The sequence below is a fragment of the Haematobia irritans genome, chromosome 5, assembly GCF_050003625.1.
Source record: "Haematobia irritans isolate KBUSLIRL chromosome 5, ASM5000362v1, whole genome shotgun sequence".
Lineage (NCBI taxonomy): Eukaryota > Metazoa > Arthropoda > Insecta > Diptera > Muscidae > Haematobia > Haematobia irritans.
In genome coordinates, this window is record NC_134401.1 from 5,075,563 (window position 1) to 5,089,650 (window position 14,088).

Genomic DNA, 14,088 nt, shown 5'->3' on the forward strand with positions numbered 1-14,088 from the left:
AAATTTTGACAAAATTTTCAATAGAAATAAAATTTAGACAAAATTTTCTATAGAAATAAAATTTTGAGAAAATTTTCCATAGTAATAAAATTTTGACACAAATTTCCATAGTAATAAAATTTTGACAAAAATTTCGATGCAAATAAAATTTTGACAAAATTTTTTATAGAAGTAAAATGTTGACAAAAATTTCCATAGTAATAAAATTTTGACAAAATTTTCCATAGTAATAAAATTTTTACAAAATTTTCCATAGTAATAAAATTTTGACAAAATTTTCGATGCAAATAAAATTTTGACAAAATTTTTATAGAAGTAAAATTTTGACAAAAATTTGTATAGTAACAAAATGTTGACAAAATTTTCGATGCAAATAAAATTTTGGCCAAAATTTCTATAGTAACAAAATGTTGACAAAATTTTCGATAGAAATAAAGTTTTCAGAAAATTTTACATAGAAATAAAATTTTCTATAGAAGTAAAATTTTCTATGGAAATAAATTTTCCATAGAAATAAAATTTTGACAAAATTTTCCATAGTAATAAAATTTTATCAAAATTTTCGATGCAAATAAAATTTTGACAAAATTTTTTATAGAAGTAAAATTTTGACAAAAATTTCTAAAGTAACAAAATTTTGACAAAATTTTCGATGCAAATAAAATTTTGACCAAATTTTCGATATAAATAAAATTTTCAGAAAATTTTCCATAGAAATAAAATTTTCTATAGAAGTTAAATTTTCTATGGAAATAAAATGTATAAACTATTAATTTTTAAAAAATACAAGGTGATGATAAAGAAGAAAAGTAAAACTCAAATTTTCCACTGTGTCAATATGTTTTTTTTATATGGCCTACACTGGAAAAAATATTGAACTAATATGCAATTTACACAATACAAATTTCTTCTCCCCACTATACTGAACCTCCTTTTTTTACTTCTACACTAGAAGAAGAACTTAATTTCATTTTTATCCAGAGAAACATTTGGATATTCAATATCCCTTATGATATCACCTAACAATAAATGGTACAAGAAACAAACTCCACACTGATTTTTAAATAGGATGTTATAGCCTAGTGTTTCGAGTATCAACACTTTTGAAAAAAAGAAGTCCACTTGTACTTATCTACTTTGATGGATGTAGAATTGAGGCTACACTCAATCAATTTCCTTTTGTTTGCCAACTCGACATATATACATATGCTCAAAATGTGGCTAAAACAATGGAAACCATTTTTTTGTGAAAATGAAAAATAGGACTAGAGAATACAATAGACAATGTACCAGGATGTTTTATTATTTACACATAAGGATGTTGAAGTTTTTATTTTCCGAGAGGTGCAGATAGATGCCATTAAGCATTAGTGGAAACAATTTGTCTTACTTCTCACCAGGATATCTTCATAACAAAGGACCATGGTTATTTTTCATTAGCTTGGTTTAGTTTTTCATTTTCAATCTGAAACATTTTGCTTTTGTAATTGATTAAGCTTTCTTGTGAAACCACATTACCTTGGCTCAACTAATTTGATGTTCATTTATTTTCCTTTTACAGAATTCTGCAGAACCTGTCTATTCACCTACTATGGCCGGAGGACTTTTCTCTATTGATCGCAAATTTTTCGAACTCTTAGGAACCTATGATTCTGGTTTTGACATATGGGGTGGTGAGAACTTGGAGTTATCCTTTAAGACATGGATGTGTGGTGGCGTTTTAGAAATTGTTCCCTGTTCACATGTGGGACATATATTCCGTAAGAGATCACCATATAAGGTAAGTAAAATGGGCAAGGAATTCTACAAAAGAAAATAAATATTATATGGTATGGTAACATTGTTAAAGAGAAGTACTAAACGATCTGCATAAATAATTCCCCACCACATTTTTGTACCCAAATGTGTGTAGTCCACATTTTCATAGTAGAAGAACATTTTGTGACAATAATCAGTTGGGCGGGATGTATTCTGGGTTTCTTCTCTTTCCAACATCCGAAAAGTATTTTTTAGAAGATTTTCCTTGGATTCGGAAGCCACAATGGTGCAGTGGTTAGCATGCCCATTTAGCATACAAATCCCAATGCGATTAATTCTAGTTATGACCAAAAAAAATTTTCGTCGGTGGATTATCTCCTCTCAGTAATGCTAGCGACATTTCTGGGTATTTCTCTAGGTGCTTTCACTGCAAAGTGGAACACCGTACGGGTACGGCTATAAAAACAAGGTCCCTTGCCAATTAGCTAAACACAGAAATGGGCAGCACTCAGTTATAAAATAGATGTTCATCACTGTGGTATCACAATGGACTGAAGTGACTATGTGAGTCTTACATATCAAAATGTAATGGAATTGTTTTGTGGGATAAGCGGTAGCACCTCTTTGCGACTTGTTGCGGTTATAGCTCGCCGAAAACTGTGGGTTCTCTCCGCTTTGATCCATACATTTGAAATTTGAAGTACTTGGTGTTATAAAATATCTAAAATAAATTGTGTCAAACACATAAGGATGAACAATTAAATTTTTTGATTTTAAATTTGAAACGGACGGACGGACATTCTTCAGTTGACTACAGGAGTGTTCAAACAAGAGCATGTGTTTTGATTGTGTATGTGGTCCAATGGGCTACCTCCTCTCAATATGGTCCTTAGATCGATCATCCTTGAGTTTCCTTCTTACGCTAGGTTAGGTTAGGTGGCAGCCCGATGTATCAGGCCCACTTAGACTATTCAGTCCATTGTGATACCACATTGGTGAACTTGTCTCTTATCACTGAGTGTTGCCCGATTCCATGTTAAGCTCAATGACAAGGGACCTCCTTTTTATAGCCGAGTCCGAACGGCGTTTCACATTACAGTGAAACCACTTAGAGAAGCTTTGAAACTCTCAGAAATGTCACCAGCATTACTGAGGTGGGATAATCCACCGCTGAAAAACTTTTTGGTGTTCGGTCGAAGCATGAATCGATCTCACGACCTTGTGTATGCAAGGCGGGCATGCTAACCATTGCACCACGGTGGCTCCCTCCTTCTTACCCTATCTGCATTTGTTAAAGGGAGCTCTCAAAAATATGCTACACAAAATTTCACATCAGCTATTCGGTCTGACTTCTCCCTACCATGTACATCTTAATTTTCGACATGAGCCATACTGTTCATTCCCCTTTTTAGGAAAAATTATCTACATCGACTTACCACCATTTTCATAAAGCTCCGTTAGTGTTCCGTTAACTAACCAACTTTTAAAACGTATTATGGACAAAGCTGTCATCTTGCCTATATATTCCATATGCAAGTTAGGAACTTTACTTGATGAAAATTTTCCAATTAAAGTTAACTGGAAAGAAGATGTTTGCAATTTACTTTCTGTTAACTGGCAGTTAAAGCCTAACGGAGCTACATGAAAATGGCCATTAAAGTCCATATACGCAAGTTTTTCGTAATTTCAATTTCATTAAAACGAAAATAAAAGAATTTATTATTTGGACGACATATCTTGCTTTTCGAAAAATAATTTCATAATTGTTTTCAGTTAAACTTTCATTGTAAATCTCCAAAACACAAAAAGTCCATGACATATAATCGCCATAAGGGTAAAGGAAAATATAATCAGTATTTGAACAAGTCTCTTCGAAAGGACCATGGCATTATAGTACACAGTTTCCCCTATTTTTTGGGGTAGAATTTAACATTTCCTTAGTAAAGCATAATTTCATGAAGCCTCCAGCGTTTAATTGCAGAATACCAGCAGTGTACACAATTTTTTTTTGTTGTACTTTGCCCTATAGAGCAAATGAACATAAAACAGACACATCAAGGCTGGAGTAATAAAATTTCAAAAAATTAAACCACACTTCCTGGCCAAAACTTCAGGCAACACTATGTGTACATACACACACCCATACACAACCTAGTGACCAACGAAAAGGCTGGGGAAAATTACCAGAACCACAATGTAAACAAAACTTAGCAATGGGGTGATGGGGATATGTCCAATACAGAAAACTTCATCGGAACATTTTAAAGAGTGCGCAACGCAACAAATTGTGTTGGGGAAAGTAAACTAGATACACGTTTCTAGGGATATAAGCAAACTGATTAAAATCGCTGTTACTGTCATGGCCACCAATGGTCCATGATAGGGTTTCGAAAGCAAGCTTTAGTAATGGATATCTAATGGAAAGTATATGGAGAACTTTTTCAAGAAGTTAATTTATTTTCCGGAAAATAAAATAGACAACCATCTTTCTTTGAATTTCTCTGCCGAAACAATGTGGACCATTGAGTAAATACCCAATCTACGTCTCTGTCTGCTTTAAGCCCATTTCATGTCCTAATGTTGTTCTAAAGCTGATGTATAAATATACGCCTCACATGTGTCCATTTGAAACAAGCCACATTTGGGGTTTTGGGGCACTTTAGGGAGACTTAATTGAGAAGATTGTTTTCAGGACAGTGTTGCCAAATGGGATGAACTAAACAAAGCCAAAATTTAACCGACAAATCTCGAAAAAATATATCCCCTAAATGTTGGGGATATATTTGTAGAGTCGTAGAGTCTAAAAAAAGTGAAAACACATTGAAAGATAAAGTAGGTTAACCTTAGAAATATCTAACTGAACAATATTACAGAAGTCGTTATGATAAAATTGTTACAAATTCAAGTAAATTTAATGGGTATATTTAATTTTTCTATCTTGTTTCGGAAAAGCACCATAATATTTTTTCCAATTAATTTTTGAATTGAAATGTCCTCAATCACAAAAATGCTAGTATTAATCACAGTATTAGTTGGGCATAAAATTTTTTTTTGATTAAAAAATTAATTGATTCAATAAATTTTTTGAATCATTCGATTAAAATATAATTAAAATTAAGTAATTATTATAACGTAATTATTTTCAATTAATTTCATAATAATAAATTTCAATTCAATTATTTCAATAAATTTCAATTCAATTATTTCAATAAATTTCAATTCAATTATTTTCTTAACTGACTTTGTGTTTTTAGTTTGATTAAAATATTGATTTTTGAGATACATTTTTAATTCAAAATTCACAAAGAAAATCCATCACCTTTTTTTAACTGAGTTAGTCTTCCGAGTTTGATTTAAAAGTTAATTGTATTAATTAATAGTTTTAATTAGAAATTTAAAAAAGTTCAATCAATGACTTAATTTACTTATCAATTAATTTTTCAACTTCAATCAACTGTTTAATTGGAAATATTTTGGGCGATATTTTTTTCTGTGAATATTCAAAAAGTTTATAAAATGCTTAACAAATTTGTGCAAAATTCGAATTTAGTAAAATTTTATGTTTCATTTGTATCTAATTTCTCCCAATTTTGAACATGAAGTTCGGCCCATTGTGCGATATGAATACAAATCCCAAATATTTTTAATCCCATTTTCATTTAAAAATTTTTTTGTATTGCCCTTTTCAATTTAACTCTTTTTCGCTATTTCTTTCGAGCGTTCCAAAAAAATGTATCCAATCAACATCAGCAAAAAATATTTGAATCAATTGAAATTTTAATAAAAAGGAGGAAACTTTTTTATTTATAATTTTATTAAATTTTTCCAATCAATTTCCTAATTGATAATACCAACAATTTTAATATTTTTTTAATTTCTTCGTTTTTAAATTTGATTAAATTCTTAATCAAAAACAATGTGGTGTTATTTTTTATATAGAATTTATTATCAAGTCAATATTTTTTACGTGTAGTTACTTTTCCATCTGAGTTCAATCAGTTGCAAAATGCTAAAGAAATCACATAACGATGGTGAAAAAAACGTCAAATTGGCAACATTGATTCATGGTACGGTCAAAGGATTTAAAATGGCCCAAGCTAGAAAAGTGCTAACCAATGGTCATGTTTTAACAATTAATAAACTGAAACTTTTCTGCCGCAAAGCCCTCATACCCTGATTATGAAATGAGTCTGCAAAAATAGTTATCAAGCCCCCATGCTCCTACTCCAATTAGTTTGGTGAACAACAACCATATATGGATATAATGGACAATAAACTCTTTGAACCATTAGAGAGTACAGTGTGGGAAAATTTATTGAATGCGGTCTGCACACCCAGAGAAGGAAAATGATCAATTCAACCATGTTTCAAGAGCAAAATGTTTTTTTTTTTAGTGACGGGGAACATGTAACATGTTTGAGACTCGAAAATTATACATCTAATTTCGGCAATCATGTATATTTTTGCCGTCAAAGGTTTCAAACAATCGTTAGTATGTATTGAAAATCATAAAAAAATATAAAAAAATATTTATTTAGCAAAATATCAAAAAAAATTTCACTTCACATTCAAAACACTGAAGTCGGATCATAACTTAAGAAGTGATGCAAATTCATTGCAACAGCTGTTGAAATGGTGAAATGGTCTGGGCCAATTTTACACCACCTCCGGATACAAAAAAAATTATTAATACTTTTTGGCGTCGCTTTTTTGCTGGGATATGTAACAATTTCATAACAAAGAAGATTTAAAATAAGCTTCCAGAGGCTTGAAATATAACATATGCCGAAGCTTATGTACCCTCCACCATGGATTGCGTAGAAATTTCTTCTAAACACTGACATCCACAATCGAATTACTTGAGTTGCGGTAACGCATGCCGATGGCAAGGTATCTTAAAACCTCCTAACACCGTCTTCTAAATTGTAAATAAGATTATACGTGGTATATATTAAATTAAAAAAGACCGACTAAACACGTATATAATTCAGTTTGACAAAATTTTCTATAGAAATAAAATTTTGACAACATTTTCTATAGAAATAAAATTTTAACAAAATTTTCTATAGAAATAAAATTTTTACAAAATTTTCTAGAGAAATAAAGTTTTGACAAAATTTTGTATAGAAATTAAATTTTTAAAAAATTTTCTATAGAAATAAAATTTTAACAAAATTTTCTATAGAAATAAAATTTTGGTAGATTATTTTTGGCTCGAGTGGCAACCATGATTATGAACCGATATGGACCAATTTTTGTGTGATTGGAGATCGGCTATATATAACAATAGACCGATATGGACCAATTTTGGTATGGTTGTTAGCGGCCATATACTAACACCACGTTCCAAATTTGAACCGGATCGGATGAATTTTGCTCCTCCAAGAGGCTCCGGAGGTCAAATCTGGAGAATGGTTTATATGGGGGCTATATATAATTATGGACCGATATGGACCAATTCTGGCACGGTTGTTAGAGACCATATACCAACACCATGTACCAAATTTCAGGCGGATCGGAAGAAATTTGCTTCTCTTTGAGGCTCCGCAACCAAATCTGGGGATCGATTTATATGGAGGCTATATATAATTATGGACCGAGGTGGACCAATTTTTGCGTGGTTGTTAGGGAGCATATACCAAAACCATGTACCAAATTTCAGCCGGATCGGATGAAATTTGATTCTCTTTGAGGCTCCGCAATCCAAATCTGGGGATCGGTTTATATGGGGGCTATATATAATTATGGACCGATGTGGACCAATTTTTTCGTGGTTGTTAGGGAGCATATACCAAAACCATGTACCAATTTTCAGTCGGATCGGATGAAATATGCTTCTCTTAGAGGCTCCTCAAGCCAAATCTGAGCATCGGTTTATATGGGGGCTATACGTAAAAGTGGTCCGATATGGCCCATTTGCAATACCATCCGACCTACATCAATAACAACTACTTGTGCCAAGTTTCAAGTCGATAGCTTGTTTCGTTCGGAAGTTAGCGTGATTTCAACAGACGGATGGACGGACGGACATGCTTAAATCGACTCAGAATTTCACCACGATCCAGAATATATATACTTTATGGGGTCTTAGAGCAATATTTCGATGTGTTACAAACGGAATGACAAAGTTAATATACCCCCCATCCTATGGTGGAGGATATAAAAAAAGCAAATTATGTTTGATAGGCCGGATATTTTTGAAGCGGTTTATGTTAAAAAGTAGTTTCTAGGATGTCGGGAGGACAAGGCAAACAAGCTCACATGGTCCAAGTAGCCGAAATAATTGGGGATATATTGAATCTAGGAAGCCACCATTGTGGAAAGGTTAACATGCTCATTGCCATACAAAGGGTACTGCACGCAGAGAAGGAATATGATCACCCCAAACAAGTTTCAAGAGCAAAATGTTATTTCCGGAAAAGATCAATTTTATCGCAAAAGTTTTCTTTCTCGGCTAACATATACATAGTTGCCGAAATCAGATACATAATTTTCGAGAAAATAACATTTGTGCGACGAACATGTTAGATACATGTTCCCCGTCCAAAAATAACATTTTGCTACTTGAAACATATTCCTTCTCTGGGTGTGGCTTCTATACCAATTTCAACAGAACACCAAACAAATTTTCAGCAGTGGATGACATTTCTGAGTGTTTCGAAACTACTTTAAGTGGTTTCATCGTAATGTGAAGTCCTTTATGACTGAGCTGTTGTTAACATAGATTGGTGCAACACCCACTATTTTTGATTGTATAGTCAAAATGAGGGGTGTCTCTATACCTAACATAAGCTTGATGCCGATATTGAGATCGGAAGGTAGTGTAATTCCAACAGATGGACGGATGTTCACTCAAAATTACACTACAATCGAGATTAATATTTTTCATATACAAAAAAAACAAATGATATAATTTTTATACCCACCACCATAGGATGGGGGGTATATTAACTTTGTCATTCCGTTTGTAACACATCGAAATATTGCTCTAAGACCCCATAAAGTATATATATTCTGGGTCGTGGTGAAATTCTGAGTCGATCTGAGCATGTCCGTCCGTCCGTCCGTCCGTCCGTCCGTCCGTCTGTTGAAATCACGCTAACTTCCGAACGAAACAAGCTATCGACTTGAAACTTGGCACAAGTAGTTGTTATTGATGTAGGTCGGATGGTATTGCAAATGGGCCATATCGGTCCACTTTTACGTATAGCCCCCATATAAACGGACCCCAAAATTTGGCTTGCGAGGCCTCTAAGAGAAGCAAATTCCATCCGATCCGGCTGAAATTTGGTACATGGTGTTAGTATATGGTCTCTAACAACCATGCAAAACTTGGTCCACATCGGTGCATAATTATATATAGCCCTCATATAAAACGATCCCCCGATTTGGCTTGCGAGGCCCCTAAGAGAAGCAAATTTCATCCGATCCGGCTGAAATTTGGTACATGGTGTCAGTATATGGTCTCTAACAACCATGCAAAAATTGGTCCACATCGGTCCATAATTATATATAGCCCCCATATAAACCGATCCCCCGATTTGGCTTGCGAGGCCTCTACGAGAAGCAAATTTCGTCCGATCCGGCTGAAATTTGGTACATGGTGTTAGTATATGATCTCTAACAACCATGCAAAAATTGGTCCACATCGGTCCATAATTATATACAGCCCCCATATAAACCGATCCCCCGATTTGGCTTGCGAGGCCGCTAAGAGAAGCAAATTTCATCCGATGCGGCTGAAATTTTGTACGTGATGTTAGTATATGGTCTATAACAACCATGCAAAAATTGGTCCACATTGGTTTATAATTATATATAGCCCCCATATTAACCGATCATCAGATTTGACCTCCGGAACCTCTTGGAAGACCAAAATTCATCTGATTCAGTTGAAATTTGGTACGTGGTGTTAATATATGGCCTCAAACTTCCCTGCAAAAATTGGTCGATATCGGTCCATAATTATATATAGGCCCCATATAAACCGATCCCCAGATTTGACCTCCAGAGCCCCTTGGAAGAGCAAAATTCTTGCCATTCGGTTGAAATTTGGTACGTGATGTTAGTATATGGTATCAAACAACCATGCAGGAATTGGTTCCTATCAGTCCATAATTATATATAGCTCCCATATAAACCGATCCCCAGATTTGACCTCCGGTGCCTTTTGGAGAAGCAAAATTCATCCGATCTGCTTGAAATTTGGTACGTGGTGGTAGTATATGATATTTAACAACCATGCCAAAAGTGGTCCATATTAGTCCATAATCGTACATAGCCCCATATAAACCGATCCCGAGATTTGGTTTTGGAACCTCTTGGAGGAGCAAATTTCATCCGAGTGAGTTGAAATTTGGTACATTGTGCTAGTATATGGTCGTTAACAACCATGCCTAACTAGGTCCATATCGGTCTATAGTTATATATGGCCCTCAGATAAATCGATCCCCAATCACACAAAGATTGGTCCATATCAAGTTCATAATTGTATATAGCCCCCATATAAGCGACCCCCATATTTCAATGCTGGCTCTCTACGTACAAAAAGTCCATATCGATTCGTAATTATTTGTAGACTTAACTATACATAACTTTTTTGTCTAATATATACCATGTATAGACTAAATCACAGTCTTTCGTAGAAGTTTCTACGCAATCCATGGTGGTGGGTACATAAGATTCGGCCTGGCCGAACTTGCGGCCGTATGTACTTGTTTTCAATTAAAATTTTGAATTTGAAAAAATTAATCAAAACAAAGTTCAATCACCAAAAAGGCGGGAGTTAACTAAATTTTTAAGTGAATCAATTAGGTTTTTAATTGGCGATCGTTATTATCAATTCTTTGTTTGAATCAATTTCATATCAATTCGTGATTGAACCCAAAAATAATATTTTGGGTGTATATTTATATCCTCTAGGTGATAAATCGGAAAGTTGGATATATGGAGAAAAAAACATATAAAAATGTTTATCAGTAGTTTGCAATTTTTGAAAAAAAAAATATTATTTAAGTATATCACTATTGAAGATATTATTTTACAAAATATTATCTCTTCATAAACTGCGAAATGGCCTATGTTCACATAATTTTCATTTCATGCACTTTGGCACCATTTCAAATTGTTCATCCAAAACAACAATATTTCCTGCTTGTTCTCATAATTTCACCATGATTGTGTATGAAGAACAGCCAAAGTGGGTCTCTACTATAATATCAAAAAACAAGATTTAACCCCTCTCCCTAAAGGACAAACATTAAAAGCAACAAAACCTTTCACCTAATAGTAGAACGAAGAAAGGGTCAGACGATGGTAGTTCACTACAATGGACCTTTATAATTAGTGACTCAATTAAAACCTCAAAATATCTTTGTGGTTTAATAAAATATGTATTTGCATTTGTATATGCCTGGCCCTGGAGGGTTTACTGAACCAACTATTTGACCAAAGGGGAAACACAGTGTTTTGCGAGAAAATCGCCTTATTACACACAACCCCATCAACTAAGCCACAAGAACTATGTGTTTTGGGTGGTTTGGCGTATAATTGGGTTAATTTCCGCTGCTACCACACAGCAAATGTGGCTGCATTTATAAATGAAAGCCCACACTCTCGTGTATTTAAGCATGCATAGCATATAAAACATGTTCCATCACCACCCACTCAGAAATGCATATGCTCTCTTCTCCTGCTAAATAAAGGGTGATTTGTTAAGAGCTTGATAACTTTTTAAAAAAAAAAAAACGCATAAAATTTGCAAAATCTCATCGGTTCTTTATTTGAAACGTTAGATTGGTCCATGACATTTACTTTTTGAAGATAATTTCATTTAAATGTTGACCGCGGCTGCGTCTTAGGTGGTCCATTCGGAAAGTCCAATTTTGGGCAACTTTTTCGAGCATTTCGGCCGGAATAGCCCGAATTTCTTCGGAAATGTTGTCTTCCAAAGCTGGAATAGTTGCTGGCTTATTTCTGTAGACTTTAGACTTGACGTAGCCCCACAAAAAATAGTCTAAAGGCGTCAAATCGCATGATCTTGGTGGCCAACTTACCGGTCCATTTCTTGAGATGAATTGTTCTCCGAAGTTTTCCCTCAAAATGGCCATAGAATCGCGAGCTGTGTGGCATGTAGCGCCATCTTGTTGAAACCACATGTCAACCAAGTTCAGTTCTTCCATTTTTGGCAACAAAAAGTTTGTTAGCATCGAACGATAGCGATCGCCATTCACCGTAACGTTGCGTCCAACAGCATCTTTGAAAAAATACGGTCCAATGATTCCACCAGCGTACAAACCACACCAAACAGTGCATTTTTCGGGATGCATGGGCAGTTCTTGAACGGCTTCTGGTTGCTCTTCACTCCAAATGCGGCAATTTTGCTTATTTACGTAGCCATTCAACCAGAAATGAGCCTCATCGCTGAACAAAATTTGTCGATAAAAAAGCGGATTTTCTGCCAACTTTTCTAGGGCCCATTCACTGAAAATTCGACGTTGTGGCAGATCGTTCGTCTATTCATGATGAAATGTCAAAGCATACTGAGCATCTTTCTCTTTGACACCATGTCTGAAATCCCACGTGATCTGTCAAATACTAATGCATGAAAATCCTAACCTCAAAAGAATCACCCTTTATATGCTTTAGTCTGTGAATGGTCATGTATGCAGGCACTCATTATTATCGCATCACTGTGTGTCTAGAGGTGCGTATGTTGTTTCGAGTATTTAGTATTGTCCTATTTGTGCATTGGTATGTTCTCTACATTATAGGCACTCATTGTGGGTGGGTTTGGGTGTATGTGTGTTTTGTGATATTCAACATGCTGCAATGAGTTGATACTCATTCTAGTTTTACCCACAATGAGTATAAATGCGTGCAATGATTTTCCTAGCAAAAGTTGTTAAGCGGTTGAAGTACCAACATCCCTAGATTTCCATGTTTGCTTTTTTTTTTTTGCTTAAAGCCCTTGCTCTTTATTTCTCTCCATATTTTCAGTGCTTCCAAGGACTTTTTCAGGTTTGGTTTTTTTTTGTTTTTTGCTTTAATTTTGGTTTCAGCTTATGTTTTACTTTTACTGCATACTTTGGGATTTTATTTGTGTGGGTGTAGGATATGTGTACATATTCGAGTGTGAGTGTATGTGAGTGCATGCACTTATGTTACTCTTTTGATGTTTGTTTTGTCATCACAATTTTCTGTATTTCTGCTTGGTTTTCCCTCTTTACAGTGGCGTTCAGGCGTTAATGTACTTAAAAAGAATTCTGTGCGTCTCGCTGAAGTTTGGTTGGATGACTATGCAAAATATTATTATCAACGGATAGGTAATGACAAAGGCGATTTTGGTGATGTCAGCTCAAGGCGAAAATTGAGGTAAGTTTTTTTTTTTGTTTTTCATCGAAACTTTATAAATTATAACTTTTTAAGGTTTATTGGGTGTTGCAAAGCATATCCTCAAGTTATATTTAAATTGCTGAACAGCAGAACTATAGCATACTTTAAGGATCAAAAATTTGATAATGTTTAATAGGAGATCATTAAATGGAAGAATATTAACTTCACCACTACATGGAGAAGTCACCAAATAATTGAAGCTTTAGTTCTACACTGAAAAAAAAGCATACTCGGTTCCAAAGATTTTGTCTTTACTTTAAAAAATTTGGTATTGATTCCGAGCCAAAGAAGCGGAGAATACAAGTAAGGATACTTTTAAGACACAATTCTCTTTTAAATTTAGGTTTTGTGTACTTGCTTCTAGGAAGCAAATTTTAATTTTTCGCTTTCTCAGCTTTTTTTCTTCATATGCTATCAAAGACCTTTAAAAACGAGTTAACGGCAACTTTATTTTCCAAATTAAGACTCGACTTCCAGTAGAAATTATGCTATGTTTGAAGTAAAAAACTTCTTTAAAATAAAGTTTTGAAAAACATGTCCTATATTTGAACGATTTTTTGCTTTGTAGTCAAGATGCAAAAAGACAACAAATTTAAAGACAATTTCATTAAATTTAAAGAATTTTTCTGAATTATTAAAGTCAAGTTGACCTTAGCCAATAAATTTTTTCTTTCATGTTAAGATACTCATTTTTAAGTCAAATCACTTAATTATAAGGACAATACGACTTCATTGAAAAGTTTATCGACTTTTGGACAAGGGAAATAACTTTATTTTAGAGAAATGCGTCTTCTATGCTAAGCAAAATTTGTATTCGTATTTTAAAGACATGAAATCTTTGACCTCACGACAATATTTTTTTCAGTGTATAGTCGTACGAATTGAAATATGAAGTTTGAATAGAAATTTATGTTTGGTTTAATTAAAAAATTAGTT

At 34.0% G+C, this 14,088-nt stretch overlaps 1 protein-coding gene across 3 annotated transcripts in view; it reads left to right on the forward strand.

Moving 5' to 3' along the window:
• Positions 1-14,088, forward strand: part of Pgant9 (polypeptide N-acetylgalactosaminyltransferase 9) — a 270,158-nt gene that overhangs the window by 232,532 nt on the left and 23,538 nt on the right. For all 3 annotated transcript variants that reach the window (XM_075312576.1, XM_075312578.1, XM_075312577.1), the window contains 2 exons: positions 1,562-1,780; positions 12,989-13,131. In XM_075312576.1, the coding sequence (XP_075168691.1) occupies positions 1,562-1,780; positions 12,989-13,131 (362 nt within the window). The remainder of the gene's footprint in view (positions 1-1,561; positions 1,781-12,988; positions 13,132-14,088) is intronic.